Here is a 15,173-nt window from a genome sequence, read left to right as displayed (position 1 = left end):
CAAAATTAGCATATTTCATCCGACCAATAAAAGAAAAGTGTTTTTAATACAAAAAACGTCAACCTTCAAATAATCATGTACAGTTATGCACTCAATACTTGGTCGGGAATCCTTTGGCAGAAATGACTGCTTCAATGCGGCGTGGCATGGAGGCAATCAGCCTGTGGCACTGCTGAGGTCTTATGGAGGCCCAGGATGCTTCGATACTGGCCTTTAGCTCATCCAGAGTGTTGGGTCTTGAGTCTCTCAACGTTCTCTTCACAATATCCCACAGATTCTCTATGGGGTTCAGGTCAGGAGAGTTGGCAGGCCAATTGAGCACAGTGATACCATGGTCAGTAAACCATTTACCAGTGGTTTTGGCACTGTGAGCAGGTGCCAGGTCGTGCTGAAAAATGAAATCTTCATCTCCATAAAGCTTTTCAGCAGATGGAAGCATGAAGTGCTCCAAAATCTCCTGATAGCTAGCTGCATTGACCCTGCCCTTGATAAAACACAGTGGACCAACACCAGCAGCTGACACGGCACCCCAGACCATCACTGACTGTGGGTACTTGACACTGGACTTCTGGCATTTTGGCATTTCCTTCTCCCCAGTCTTCCTCCAGACTCTGGCACCTTGATTTCTGAATTACATGCAGAATTTGCTTTCATCCGAAAAAAGTACTTTGGACCACTGAGCAACAGTCCAGTGCTGCTTCTCTGTAGCCCAGGTCTGGGGAATGCGGCACCTGTAGCCCATTTCCTGCACACGCCTGTGCACGGTGGCTCTGGATGTTTCTACTCCAGACTCAGTCCACTGCTTCCGCAGGTCCCCCAAGGTCTGGAATCGGCCCTTCTCCACAATCTTCCTCAGGGTCCGGTCACCTCTTCTCGTTGTGCAGCGTTTTCTGCCACACTTTTTCCTTCCCACAGACTTCCCACTGAGGTGCCTTGATACAGCACTCTGGGAACAACCTATTCGTACAGAAATTTCTTTCTGTGTCTTACCCTCTTGCTTGAGGGTGTCAATAGTGGCCTTCTGGACAGCAGTCAGGTCGGCAGTCTTACCCATGATTGGGGTTTTGAGTGATGAACCAGGCTGGGAGTTTTAAAGGCCCCAGGAATATTTTGCAGGTGTTTAGAGTTAACTCGTTGATTCAGATGATTAGGTTCATAGCTCGTTTAGAGACCCTTTTAATGATATGCTAATTTTGTGAGATAGGAATTTTGGGTTTTCATGAGCTGTATGCCAAAATCATCTGTATTAAGACAATAAAAGACCTGAAATATTTCAGTTAGTGTGCAATGAATCTAAAATATATGAATGTTAAATTTTCATCATGACATTATGGAAAATAATGAACTTTATCACAATATGCTAATATTTTGAGAAGGACCAGTATATACGATCTATAATATCGGTAAATATCCGTTATTGGCTATAACAGCGATAGTAATATCGGATATTGATGTCGGTCTGAATTTTGATATCGCGCATCCATAAAATTAACTGTGGTTAACCACATGTCCTGGTTTAATTGCACTAGTCAGACCTACGTCTGGTTACTGCCAGACCTGCAGAATCAAGTAATTGTTGAAATATAACCTATCTGACAACATGAAGTAGGCTAGAATATCTAAAAAAGCAACATGTTGTGCCTCGATCAAAAGAAAGTTAGCAAAAGATGAAAAAATAAAGTAACTGACTATCAGTTTGGAAAGGGGTAGAAAGCCATTTCTAATGCTTTGGGACTTCAGTTGCAGGCCTCACGAGCCTCAGTTAAGGTTCATGATTCAACAATAAGAAAGAGAAAATGGGCAAAAATGGCATCCAGGAGTGAGTTCCAAGGACAAAATCACTGGTGACCTAAAAAAAACACAAAGGCTTGTCTCACATTTGCCAAAAATAATTTTGTGAAAATATTCTATAAACATGGTGGTGGTAGTGTGATGGTTCAGGGCTGCTTTGCTTCTTCAGAATCTGGACAATTTGCTGTAACTGATAGCAGAAAAATCCTGATGGAGAAATTAGACTGTAAATTCAAGAACACTTGAAATCTGCAGCAGGCCAGTTATCCAAGGCATATCCGCATGTCCACCTCCAAATGGTTTAAAGAAAGCATGACAGGTTGTAGAGTGGCCTTGTAAAAGTCTGAATTTAAATGCAATTCAGATATTGTGGAAGGACCTTAAACATGCTATTTGTGCTAAAAAACCGTCCAAAGTTTCTGCAAATGCCTGCTGGCAGATGAAAGACAAATGTGCAGAAACAGGAGTCTGTGTTTTTTCATTGTGTTTAAGCATTTGGCAGATGCTTTTACACAAAGCAACTCATAAATGAAGGTGAAACAATGCAGTTAATAAAGCTTACAAAAAGCTACTTAAAAGGAAGACCATTAGTCACGTTTTGTTGGAGGTAACGGGTGAAAGTGTAGTTATAGAGGGTGGGTACTGAGGGCAGTGCAGAAAGAGGGGCTCTGAAGAGCTGGGTCTTCAAAGGTTTCTGGACGCCCCTGTTCTGGTAGTACTAGGCTTCGAGTGAACTATAAGAAATCAGTTGAAGGAAATCGGATTTACATCCACAAAACCCATCACTCACTCTTAAACAGACGAAAACAAGGTTCCAGGGGTCATGGATGGTGGATGATTGAATGAAATTGGGATTCAGTGATGATTCCTTATTCTGCAATGGCCAAGAAGATGATGCTGGAACGTTTATTTGGTCCCATCCCAAGTACGTTTTCATATTTCATTAACGACACAGGGTAGAATAGCTTGTACAGGAGCAGAGACAGTCATAACCTCTGATAAGACATCCCAATTTATTTCTCAGGATATTGCATTTGTTCATTGAGCAAAGTGTTAAAACTTTTCTTCAATAAAGGCAGATCAACACAAAGACATGAAAAGCAAACAGTCTGGATCTCGATCCATGTAAGAGCTCTAGAGCTTATGACAAAGTCAAACAACTGACTGAAGTTCCTGTGATAGCAATGATCCCATATTTATTGCCAGGGGTTCTGTCACTTTCACTTTCACTATCAGTAACTTTATGGGAACTGCCAGTTTAGGAGTTCAGGTCAACTTACAGGAGCTGATGATTAGATGTGACTAAATACTGTGTTCAAGTGCAACAATTACACAAACACAGCCCTCATAAACCCTTTGCACTAAGCTGGATGCAAGAGTACGACTTACTTTCATTCATACAGGAGCGATACAGGATCTTGGCTTTGGTCACAGCCTCCAGCTCTTTTGCATCCGAAGGAGCCTCTAACAAGTCTGTAAGAGAAAAACTAGTGTCAGTTAACAGTTCATTTGTCTGGTATATGTGGCTTTTTTGTAAGACATTTGTGTCATTAGAAATCCCTGGCTAATTGAAACACGCATCTTTGTGTTTTTCTGGCTTCTGTTTCAGGTAGGGACCTGAAACAAATTTTTACAACTGCCCTAATTTGATTGTCAAGTTTCAGGTCTGCATCCATTTTAAGTCCTAGGTTTGTGATGATCGGCCAAACATACTGAGACAAGTTATCAAGATTTATGGAGGAGTTCTCGAATGTATTACCAAAAACCATCCCTTGTGATTTTTGTTCATTCAGATGCGGAAAGTTCAAGGCCGTCCATGCCTTTATATCAAGGCATTTAAACAAAGAATTTAATGGGTTACTCTTTGCCTTTTTAAGGGGGAGATTATTTTAGATATCATTTGCATAACAATGAAAGGAAACTCCATGTTTCCTGAAAATGGAGCCAAGTGGCAGCAGAAAAATGGAAAAAAGAAGAGGGCCTAAATGAGCCCTGTGGGACTTAGTGTAAACCTAGGTTTAAAGGGGAAAATGGTGGATTTATAATTGTTTTGCGTGTTGAAACACCTGTTTTTACACACAACACTCCAGGTGGGTCTGGTGTGAATCACAGGAGGAATATGTGGAAAGGAACCTTATGTCCACAGTTGAGTATAGTGTTGGATATGTGATTCTGTGGCCCTTTTTCCTTTTCCAAAAGTCCTGTGAATGTTTGTAGAGTCCACAGTACTATGATATTAAATATTTTAATTCCCAGAACATTTAAAATACAAATTTTGTGACAGAAACCCCAAACAGGGTCATTGTTTGGTGTTTCAGTAGGATAATAATCCAAAACATGTCAACAAACCAAGACAGAAATGGTTCATAAGACTCAAAATTATGGGTTTTGTTTGAATCTTAAGGCTCAGTAATGCCAATCTTCGTCAGGTCATAATTTAACAGGGCTGTTTCCACCTGCGTTTGTGAATCTATGCAGTTTAAGGACCTTAACTCATATACTGAACACTCTCAGTGGGGTAGTTTAACTCATCAGTAACTAGACCAGCTCAGTTGGTCTGCCCAAAAGTGTTGAGTTTCATTGTTTTAATACTTTTTTATATCTGACATTTGTTTTTATTTTATTTTAATGTACCCCTCTTAAACTTATGTTGAGGTGTTTAGCTTATGGGTCGGGTTCTAAAGTTTAAACACTAGAACCTTAGTAACTATATCCAGGCTTCCTACACATATGGACGGACGGATGGACGGACGGACGGACGGATGGATGACCTCTAAACAAAGTATTAATATTAACAGAGATCTTCCTCAGCTCAGCCTGGGTACTCTCATATTCGGAAACATGTATATTGAAAAGTGAGGAAGACTCCCACCTTTCAGTCTTATGTCTACATGCTGCCTCAGCCAGGGGTAGATGCCGTGTGAAGACGAGTCTTCAGGAATCGGGTTGTCCTTCAACCAACCGCCACAAGAGAACGTGTAGAAGTCCTCACAGGGGTTGACAGACCCGTCTAATTTACTCAGTATAGACCCCGCTAAAAAATAAAAGAAAAATGTTCTGATCCAAACAGCTGAGCACATAAAGCTAATGCAACAGTTGAGAACTCTTCCTCACCTGCTTCAATGCACTCTGGGGAAAGACAGAACTCCTCTTGACTGGATTTGTGAGAGACTGGTGGAGAAAAAACATTTCTATTAGTCTTATTACCTAGAATATAAAAAATCTTAAGAACGTTTTTTCAACAGTAACAAATTTCTTTGTCTAGTGTATTTGCGTAAAATTTATCTGCATTATTATTGTATAAGACTCTTGATTATGCAAGAAGTACTCAAATCAGAGGGGAGTGTCAGAGGGGCGTTTTTAATCAAACTGGGTCAAAGTCAGACCACAGTTGAGCTGATACATCTGGAGAGCTCTCACACAGAGCAAACAGTTAAATGAGTTTGGACCAAGCAAAGGGACACTGCCCAGTTACTGAGTATGGGACTTGTTTCATCTAAACATAAGCAATCTTACACAAATGGAGTTTCTAACTTATATGGTGTGCATGGATTCTGAACGGAGGTGTAGAACCACTTTCTGCAACAATAACTCTCAGTAGTGAATTTCCATATGACTTTCAATTTCTCAAATCTCCAAAACAGCATTTTCGTCCAGGCTGACATCTGGGCTTTGACTGGGCCATTGAAACACCCTTTTCTTCATTTTCAGACTTTCTCTTAGAGATCTGCTGCTGTGTTAGCTATAGTTGTCCTGTTGATGACACTGTTTGGGCCACACTTCAGCTGTCAGACAGATAGAATACCTTAGTATACACAGGAGGTCATGATTGATTCGATGACTGCAAGGTGCCCAAACCATCAGCCCCCCACCTCTTCCTATACAGTTGGTGTGAGTTACCTCTGCTAATATGCTGTGTTGTCACCAAACATCTCTCATTTGGTCCTATCTGTCCAAAGGACCTTTTTTTTAAAAAGATCTTGTGGATCGTTCAGGTGTAAATTTGCAATCTTGAATTGGCAGCTCTTGCCAACATGCCACACTTGGTCAGTTATTTTCTAATTATACTGTCCTGAAATTGAACAGGTATTAATTTTTGAGATGGATCTCTTGTTGTTTGGCTCTTTCTCTGAACCCTGAATGATCTGACCTTGAGATAAACTTGTTGATGTTTATCCCTCTTGGCATTGTGTTAACTCACACCTGTGTAATCCAATCCAACAAACTGCAAAAACTCCAGCTTTAATAGAGGTGGTCAGACCTGCTAATGATCCATCAAGCACATTTGATCAGCAGCAATGGGATACTTTGAGTGGGAATGTACTTAGTTGTTCCCTATGGATGGAAACTTTTTTCCCATGACGGTTTATTATCCTCCTCAGCTCTGCTGTAAGGTATGATTACTTAACACACTTGCAGTAAGGGTAAGCAGATCAGTGGTGAGGATGGTCATAGCACACTAAATAAGACCCAGTAAACCACACATTGTTTATTCTCCTGGCAGAACGACCACAGGTTTACCGGTTCCGTTCCATTTCTAGAACTTTCCTAGAAGGTTCGACATTCCAGCATCTGGTGTAATGCAGTTCTGTGTTTAACAATGGCTCCAAAAAAACGCAAGAAGTGAGCCGGCAAACTGTATTTGGAAACCAAACCCTCATTGTAAATGGATGAGGGGAGTGGGTCTGAGCTGCGCCGTGATGTCTGACCTCAGTGGGTCACGTCTCTTGCTGCCGGTCTGGAGGTGCTTTCCAGAATCACTCCATGTTGTGGTCACTTCTGATCCAAACATGCATTAATGACTCCGTAAGCGCTGTGGTCACTGAAAACAAGTCACAAAAGACCCGACGATGGTGATAACTCACATCAAAGAGTCTTTCCTAATTAATAAACCCTAAACAAGTCAAAGCAGCCAGAGTATCTTCACTCAAACAGTTGGAAACTTGAGGAGCGTTTCCATTAGAGTGGGAGCTTGGAACTGCATGCATGGGCACATAAGATAATTGCTCCTCAGTATGGCCACAAGAATGCTGCTTTCCCTCAATAACAAAAAGACACAATACACGCCCCACCCAAGACCGGCGCATGAGCCCCTGCAGCTATGACCATCCTCACCACTGATGCTGCTTCCATGCCCCCAAAATCCTCATATTGGGAAATTTAATTGTTTCCAGTGGAAGTGGACAGCTCATTAGCTTTGCTCCACATTAGGACTTGAAATAGCATGCTGAGCGTCCAAAAGAAAATGTTTTTTAAATACACTCATCAGCCTTTAAAGGCTTACAGATGAACATGCAATATTGAGTTTCATCAGTTGATAAAAAAAACAACATATTTCAATTCAATTCAAAAATACTTTATTAATCCCAAAGGGAAATTAAATGTTGTTATAGCTCATATTATGAAGGTTTCCTCAAAGAGCCATTGTAGATGCTGATGGCTGTGGGCAGGAAGGATCTCCTGTAGCGCTCCGTCTTACAGCAGATCTGAAGAAGCCTCTGACTGAAGACACTCTGTTGTTGTAGGACAGTCTCATGAAGAGGATGCTCAGGGTTCTCCATAATGTTCTTCATTTTATGAAGAATCCGTCTTTCCACAATGATCTCCAGAGGTTCCAGAGGAGTCCCCAGAACAGAGCCAGCTTTCTTTATCAGCTTGTTGAGCTTTTTTAAGTCCCTGGCTCTGATGCTGCTTCCCCAGCAGATGATGGCAGAAGAGATCACACTCTCCACAACAGACTTATAGAAGATATGCAGCATCTTGCTGCAAACACCAAAGGACCTAAGCTTCCTCAAGAAGTACAGTCTGCTCTGTCCCTTCTTGTAGATGGCTTCACAGTTGCATCTCCACTCTAGTCTGTTGTCCAGGTGAACACCGAGGTATTTATACTCCTCCACCACCTCCACCTCTTCTCCCATGATGGAAATAGTTTTTGACTTAATCCTGTTTCTCTTAAAATCTACAATCATCTCTTTTGTTTTAGTCACGTTCAAAATGAGATGATTGTTTCCACACCATGCCACAAAGCGGTCCACCACCTTCCTGTACTCAGCTTCTTGTCCATCTCTGATCCACCCCACGACTGCAGAATCATCTGAGTATATCTGCAGATGACAGGAGTCTGTCTTGTACTGGAAGTCTGAGGTGTACAAAGTGAAAAGGAATGGTGAGAGTACAGTCCCCTGTGGTGCTCCTGTGCTGCTGACTACCTGGTTAGACTCACAACCCTTCAGTCTCACAAACTGTGGTCTGTTTGTCAGGTAGTCTTTGATCCAGGAGATTGTTGAGGCCTCCACCTGAGTCTTCTGGAGTTTCTGACAAAGCAAATCAGGTTGGATTGTATTAAATGCACTGGAGAAATCAAAGAACATGATCCTCACAGTGCTACTGGCTTTGTCCAGATGACAAAGATGATTTCTGTATTTTTGAACTTTATTTTTGTGGAGAAATGATCAGAAAGAAATGCGCACAGGACACATTCACAACAAGCATATTTACTTAAATCTCTCATTTAAAGAGTAAGTAAAAAGCAAACTCGGCAACTTTCTGATTCTGCTGGAAATGTGGGAACATTTTAGTCTCTGACACAGCATGCTGTTCTTGCTTCTGTGACTTATGCAGTGCAGCATGTCCGAAGGCTGGTCTGATGACTTGATCACTTCCTGCACTGAACATAAATGACAACAAAGCTATTTTCAAAGAGCTATAGGGTCAATCGTTCATCACTTAGAAAGTTGGGTATTCAAACAGTAGGTACTCCTCACAGGGGTGGTGATCCAAGCAGATTTACATAAATTTAAGACAAGACCTCTGAAACAAAATCCTTTCAATCGATGAGATCCATGCCCATGATGCAGATTCATGCATTGCTTTAGGGTTTCTTTCCAAGCAAAGGACCTTGCATTCATCGAGTTGAACAAAGCATTACTGAGCCAAAAGTAGGGCCAACTGTCCGACAGGTAAAATTAGGCCCCCCATTGGGACATTAACCAGACAATTATTATAAATCTAAAAGGGACCGTCGGAAAATGTGAAGAGTCAAGGAGTTGTAATGGCTAGATGGCTAGTTTTTATTTTAGAGGTAAGTATCTTTTCTCTCAAGGTAAGATAAGTTTATTTATATAGCGCTTTTCAGTAACAAGACATTCAAAGCATCATGATGGGTTTCTTACAGCACATAATACTGACAAACTTCATATAACCAAAGCAGTGGCAGATCTAGAAAACTTTACATGCAGGAGCAAATGAGGCACAAAAGGTCTAGGCAGGGTGGCAATGACCTCATCGTTGAAGTTCATTGATCTAAAAAATATATAGTGACAATTAGAATGATCTAATACAGTTTTCACTGCGTTTCTGCGTTGTAGGATTTATTTTTATTATGACATCAAATTATAACATAAATTGACTACATCTATGAAGCCTGGACTATCTAACGCCGCCTGTATACTTGTGCAAAAATGTTATTCATTGAAACATCTAATTTCTCTGCACTGGAATTTATACAGAGAACAAATTCACACCAGGTGGTCCAGCTGGAAAAGCTGGATTCCCTGACTCCCCTCCTTCCTTCTCTCCTTCATCCGTTTCCTCTGTCTTCTTTCTTTCTCTCTAACTCTGAAATCTTCTCATCTTCACTCATTTTTTCACCTGTTGCACTTTCAGTGGCCTCCTTCACTTGTGACCCTCCTGGTCTCTCTGTCATTCTTCCTTCACATCCCTCACTTTTTTGCCAAAGAAACTGGAAATGTTTCCACTTTTAAATTTCCTTTTCATTGTTATCTGCAATATGCAAGCATTGATAGTTGGAAAAAATTGCCCATTTATTACCACAAGAAGTCTATAACAATGTAAAACCATGATCACATTGACACAGGTCACACCAGCAGGTATATTTAGAAATCTTATTCTCTTGGCAGCCAGTTTATTATTTTCCCGATCTGACCGACCGGATGTAACGTGGTTCAATTGTGCCTCATTTCTGTGATATTGATCATATAGTGATCAGCCCCTAAAAAAAGCACAACCGAACATTTATATTCATAGCTAAACTTTCCGTTAACTCTTATCGTGCTCATTGTCAGTTAAACTAACAAGGGAAATATGATAAGTCACTGTTGTTAAACGTTTAATAAACGTATCACACCGTGAACGTTGGTCGATTCAGGAGATATTTCATTCATCACAAACTTAAGTAGCCTTTTCACCTGGACAAACTGGGTTTAACTACAGAAACCTGAACAGCTCAGTTGCTCCACTCTGCTGGGCTGCAGACAGACTGCCTCGTTAATGGGCCTGAGATAAAAACGGTGTATGATGCAGGGCCGTAACTAAGATTTTCAGGGACCTCAGAATATATCTACAATTATACATTTTTGGTAAATTAATGTTCAATTTGAAGGCTGTCAGAGGCTTTTGGACAAACAAGCGATTAGTAATTCCAAGTAGTTTATGGACACGGAAGTAGGAGGGCAGCTGGGGGTACAAGGCTCTACAGTAGGGGTTCCTGGCCCCGCTACCCTGTAGATTTGCCCCTGAACTGAAGGATGAATGGAGAAATGTTATTTATTTTAGAGAATGAAGTAAAACTGCTAGAACTAAAGATCAGATCCCATAGAAAGGACCTTCAAAACCTTAAAAATTTGAAGACAGTTTGTGTGGAAGAATGGGTCAAAAACACACCTGAGCAAGCCATGTGACTAGTATCTCCATACAGGAGATGTCTTGAAGTTGTCATTACCAGAAACAGCGTTTCCACAAAGTATGTGTTACAGTTCTGTGGGTGTGTTCAATATTTATGTCTGTTTTTTTTTTTTACCCAGAACTGTTTTTGTTGACAAATTTATAGATCAATTTCCTTTGATTTCCTTGTATGCGTGGCCTGTATTTAGTCTTTAGTGTGTTTCACTGGGATTTTATGAAATAGACCCCAAAAAAGCAGTTTGAAGTGAAAGGAAAATGATTCATGGTTTTCAACAATTTCAGAAAGTGTTGCATACATTTTTATACAACTCTCTTTATTTTGATACCCCTAAACAAAACCCAGTGCAATCAGTTTTCTTTAGAGGTGAGTAAATGCCAGTAAAATGCCACCCCCTGTAATTTATTCTCAGCATAAAAACAGCTGTTCTGTGAAGGATTCAGAGGTTCCATAGAGAACGTTAGAGAACATCTAACAGAGTGTTGATCAATCACCTATCTGCAAATGTAAAGAGTTTGACACAAACTGCAAACACATGGCCGTCCATCTAAAGTTAAAAGTTAGGTAAAAAGACCATTCATCAGAGATGCAGCCAAGAGGCCCATGTCCACAGATCTGTCTTTTACAGAAGAAGAAGAAAGCCACTGTTCAAAACGAAAGCCTGGAGAAGTCCTAAGTAATGTTCTCCACAAGCTTTGCAGGGGACGGAGGAATCATTAGGACAAAGGTCCTCTATTCAGATGAGACCAACATTTATCTTGTAGACCTACATGGTAAATGCAATGGGTTTTAGAAAACTAACACTGCACACCATTCTGAGCATACAATTTCCATGGGGAAACATGGTGGTGGGAGCATCATAGTAAGGGGCTCCAATTCTTTAACAGGGTAAGATAAGAGTTCATAAGAAGATGGATGGTCAGGAACCAAAAGCAATTCTGGAGGAAAGCTCGTTAGAGACTGGGACTTGAACTGGGGCGGAGATTCAGCTTCCTGCAGGACGACTTTAAAAATACAGAGGAATGGTTTATATCAAAGCATATGTGTGTTAGGGTGGCCTATTCAAAGTTCAAACTTAAAGCTGATGGGTTTGCTGTAGCAGGGTACACATAGATATTATTGAATTCAGTATGTTATTTTCTCTTGATGTTTTTCATTTCTCCTAACTTCTCCTGAACCTAAACCTGGGGCTGCAGATGGAAATAAACTGCAATCTGGTTTACCATCTGACCGTAAAGCTTCCTGTACAATGTCCCAGATAAATAAGCAATGAAGATAAAAATAAAGACACTCAAGAAGTAAAAAAAATCAAGCTACTCATTTAAAATGGCTTTTTCCCTGATTTTCATGGTTTTTGTTATTTAAATACACAATCCTACCTGGTAATATTTAAACCAACTCCTTTTCCACAAAAGTCACCCTTTCCTTTGACTCACACGGCGTAATGGACACTATGAACATGTGAAACCTTATGTGACCCAAAAATAGTTTGACTCATGTTACCCTCCAGGACCCAGCCACCAGCGTGCTTGCATGTTATGGCACTCTGCATGGGCTACAATTTGAGGACATGGACCGTTCTGTACCATACATTAGATTCCCTACAAATTATAATGTAGGATAAAGGGTAGAGTGTGTGTGTGTGTGTGTGTGTGTGGACTTACCCAGTATGAGACCGAGCAGAAGAGCAGCACAGAGGCACACACACATGGCCAGAGCAATCTTGTAGAGGCGACTGACGGCCCTCTCAGGTTTAACCCCCCCACCTCCTAAATGCTCCAGCTCCATGGTTTACTATACAACACACACACCTACAAAAAAAACCTAAAACATGGACAAGCACACAGGAGATGTACTGAAAAGCCCAAAAAAAGTGTTGGAAAGTTGAAGAGTTAAATAAATAAACACTATAAAACTATTAAAATGTTCTTTTTCTACAGAACTTGTTTTTCAACAAGTCTAACAGCTTCTGTCTTTCTCCATCTGTCAAAAGTATGTGCAGCTTCCCAAACTTCACTCAGGCTCCTCTAACTGTTCCTCCTTCCATTCCCAAACACTCCGCCTCTGCCACAACTCTCCTCCCTCCCTGTGATAAATCCAGGGACCAGTCCTCCCAGGGAGATGAGCAGTAGTCCTTGGTGTAAAACCAGACCCCTTATCTGGTTGCACCTTTGGTGTGTGTTAAGGAACAAAGCTTGATGTTTAATGTGCCTAATCTCATGTAGAGAACAGCAGGGAGCTCTGCAACACTTTATCAGATCAGAGAGTAATTGGACCAGAACAGAATCCGGATCACGTGCACTGGAAGTCTGATTACAGCACATTAATGTGATGGGCAGGTTAAAGCCCGTCACTGTTTCTGCTTTCCTCTGAAGGCCTAAAAGGTGGCGACTGCAGTGACACCAGCGCTCCCCCCTTCCCAGGTCCCCAATCACTGTGGTCACATCTCTTTCTGCACGTGCTCATTAGGGTTTGGGGCGTCAGCCACAAAGTCCTTATATAGGCGTGACTTCCTCTTCTCCTAAAAAAAACAACCATTAATCAAGCAGAAGCTCTGACCATCACAGCATTGTTCTCCATCTGGACTCGCAGCTACTTGTGTCTTGTTTATATCTCATTGTGTGAAATCTCCCAGATCGACGCTCTAATTCTTAACAAGAAGGCCCTACACAAAGAGGCACATGGTTGTGCAGGAAAGGTTTTCCTGCCAGGATTTCCACAAATTCTTCGCATCATAAATCTTTACTTTTGCAGATACTTATTTCCAGAGATAGAAGGAAGGAAGGAACGAAGGAATGAAGAAGAGACACAATGAAGGGACAAAGGACACAAGGAAATAAATAGGGACAAAAAGAACAAAGGAAGGACATAATGAAAGAACAGAGGTAGGTCACAAGGAAGGAGGAAACAAGGACACAAGTAATGAAAGAGGACACAATGAAGGAAGAGGAGACAGACTTATTGACTTCATTTCCGTTAAGTAAATGATGACAGAGTGGAACAGGCTGTTTGTGTTTGCACACTAGAGATAAGATTAAAATACAACTGATAGCTGCTAAAAACCAGACCAGGTTAATACCTGATCCTTACAGCTCTGAATCTGAATAGGGGGAGGGGGTGTACTTTCTTTTTACCATGCCTGTAAATCAGGGACATGTGAAGCATTAGACAGCAGTAGATAGCTGCCTCCTCTTCATCACCCTCCTGTGTCTGTTTACACAACGCTCCAGGCTATCCTCAGCACGAGATAAGCAACACAAAACACTCATACAGGCTCAGATCCATCTGTTTTCAACACAGACGGGGGAGAAGAAACCAAACAGCTTTCTAAGGATCCGATCTTAAAACAAACACACTCAAGACACAAAGTCCTGGAAGACGGTCCCCTCCCGTCCTCTTACACGCTGAACCTGTTATTGTCCTGCAATGAGGCCTTCTGCCTCGCTGAACCCGCTGACAGCAGAGTCTGCTGTTTCTTCGGTAAACACACCTCTGTTGCTGAGGTGAATGCCACACAGTATTTACATGTCTGAGGGGAACACCCTCCCTAATTACCATGTGTCATATCTCATGCCCGCTCATGCAGGAAGTGTAATCACAGCCAGACTCCTTCATAGCCGAAGAGGCTCTGCGGTTTGGAGAAGTTCTAAAAGTGTAGCCTTTCTGCTTCGGGCCCGGCGTCTGAGAAAGACAATATGTTGAAGAAGCTGCTCTGTAATCTCAGGAGAATCACCAGGCTCCCTGTATGTGATATTTTCCCACAGACAACCCAACGGAACCACAACCTTTACTTGGATTATTATAGTTTGCTACATCTGTTTTTTTTGTTAGGGTGTAATACTAGTGCTGGTATGGGTATAATCACACTCATGTCTATACAATTTCTTGGCTAAATCAGTCGTGCATGTGCTGCTGAAACAAGTTTTTAATCAGTGTAGATATTTCTAACTGGGCCACCACCATGAAATTCACATCATGCTGTTGGTAATGACCCAAGATATCTACACATGAAAAGAAAGCTTAACCAAATAAGTCCATGAATGATGTTATGGTGAATGTATTTATGAACAAATCAGCACCACCAGGCCCTCTGACCACAGCAGGCAAGGTGGGTGTAGTTTCTTACCCAAGGACACAGCGCTGACTGACGGAGAGGGAGTTTGACCCGGCAACCGACCGGTACAGGGAATAAGCTTTAAACACGACTACTGACATCTACCAAGTACTTTATAGAACAGCCTGTTTTGGTCTCCTCCGTGGAGAAACTTGATCAGGGGTGATATACTCGTTTTAAACATTCTTTATCTGTATCAGTGGCACCGACAGTCAGGCCCACTGGAGCATTTCAGGAATTTATCTAATTTTACCCCTGCAGAACCAGTGCTAGATAAAGTTTTTCTTTGAAATGAGGAATTGAATATAAGGAAAATAAGGAAGACTGGACAAGGCATTTGAAGCGTTGCACGTTTTTGTGCCACTTGGCATTAGGGCCAAACATCTCTAGGCTTTCTGTTGGAAACCCTTCTTAAGAAGCCATACTTGTTTAAATTCTTAGGATTTCAGATAAAACATATTGCACTCTATTGGACTTTGACTTGGCCATTTGCTGCTGCATTTGGGATCGTTGTTCTGCTGATGACCCAGTTTGGGTCAAGCTTCAGCCGTTTGACTCTAGAATACT

General features: G+C 41.4%; 1 protein-coding gene across 1 annotated transcript in view; it reads right to left on the bottom strand.

Annotated features, from left to right (window-relative positions):
* The window catches only part of phex (phosphate regulating endopeptidase homolog, X-linked), a 40,164-nt gene extending 26,162 nt beyond the window's left edge, over positions 1 to 14,002 (bottom strand). The window contains exons 1-4 of the mRNA XM_047350325.1: positions 12,157 to 14,002; positions 4,906 to 4,962; positions 4,664 to 4,825; positions 3,181 to 3,264 (exon numbers count right to left, since the gene is read on the bottom strand). Coding sequence (XP_047206281.1) covers positions 3,181 to 3,264; positions 4,664 to 4,825; positions 4,906 to 4,962; positions 12,157 to 12,280 — 427 coding nt within the window. The 5' untranslated portion in view covers positions 12,281 to 14,002. The remainder of the gene's footprint in view (positions 1 to 3,180; positions 3,265 to 4,663; positions 4,826 to 4,905; positions 4,963 to 12,156) is intronic.
* Positions 14,003 to 15,173: the final 1,171 nt, after the last annotated feature.

The sequence above is a fragment of the Girardinichthys multiradiatus genome, chromosome 21 (assembly GCF_021462225.1).
Source record: "Girardinichthys multiradiatus isolate DD_20200921_A chromosome 21, DD_fGirMul_XY1, whole genome shotgun sequence".
Classification (NCBI taxonomy): Eukaryota; Metazoa; Chordata; class Actinopteri; order Cyprinodontiformes; family Goodeidae; genus Girardinichthys; species Girardinichthys multiradiatus.
This window is presented reverse-complemented; position numbering and strand designations above follow the sequence as displayed.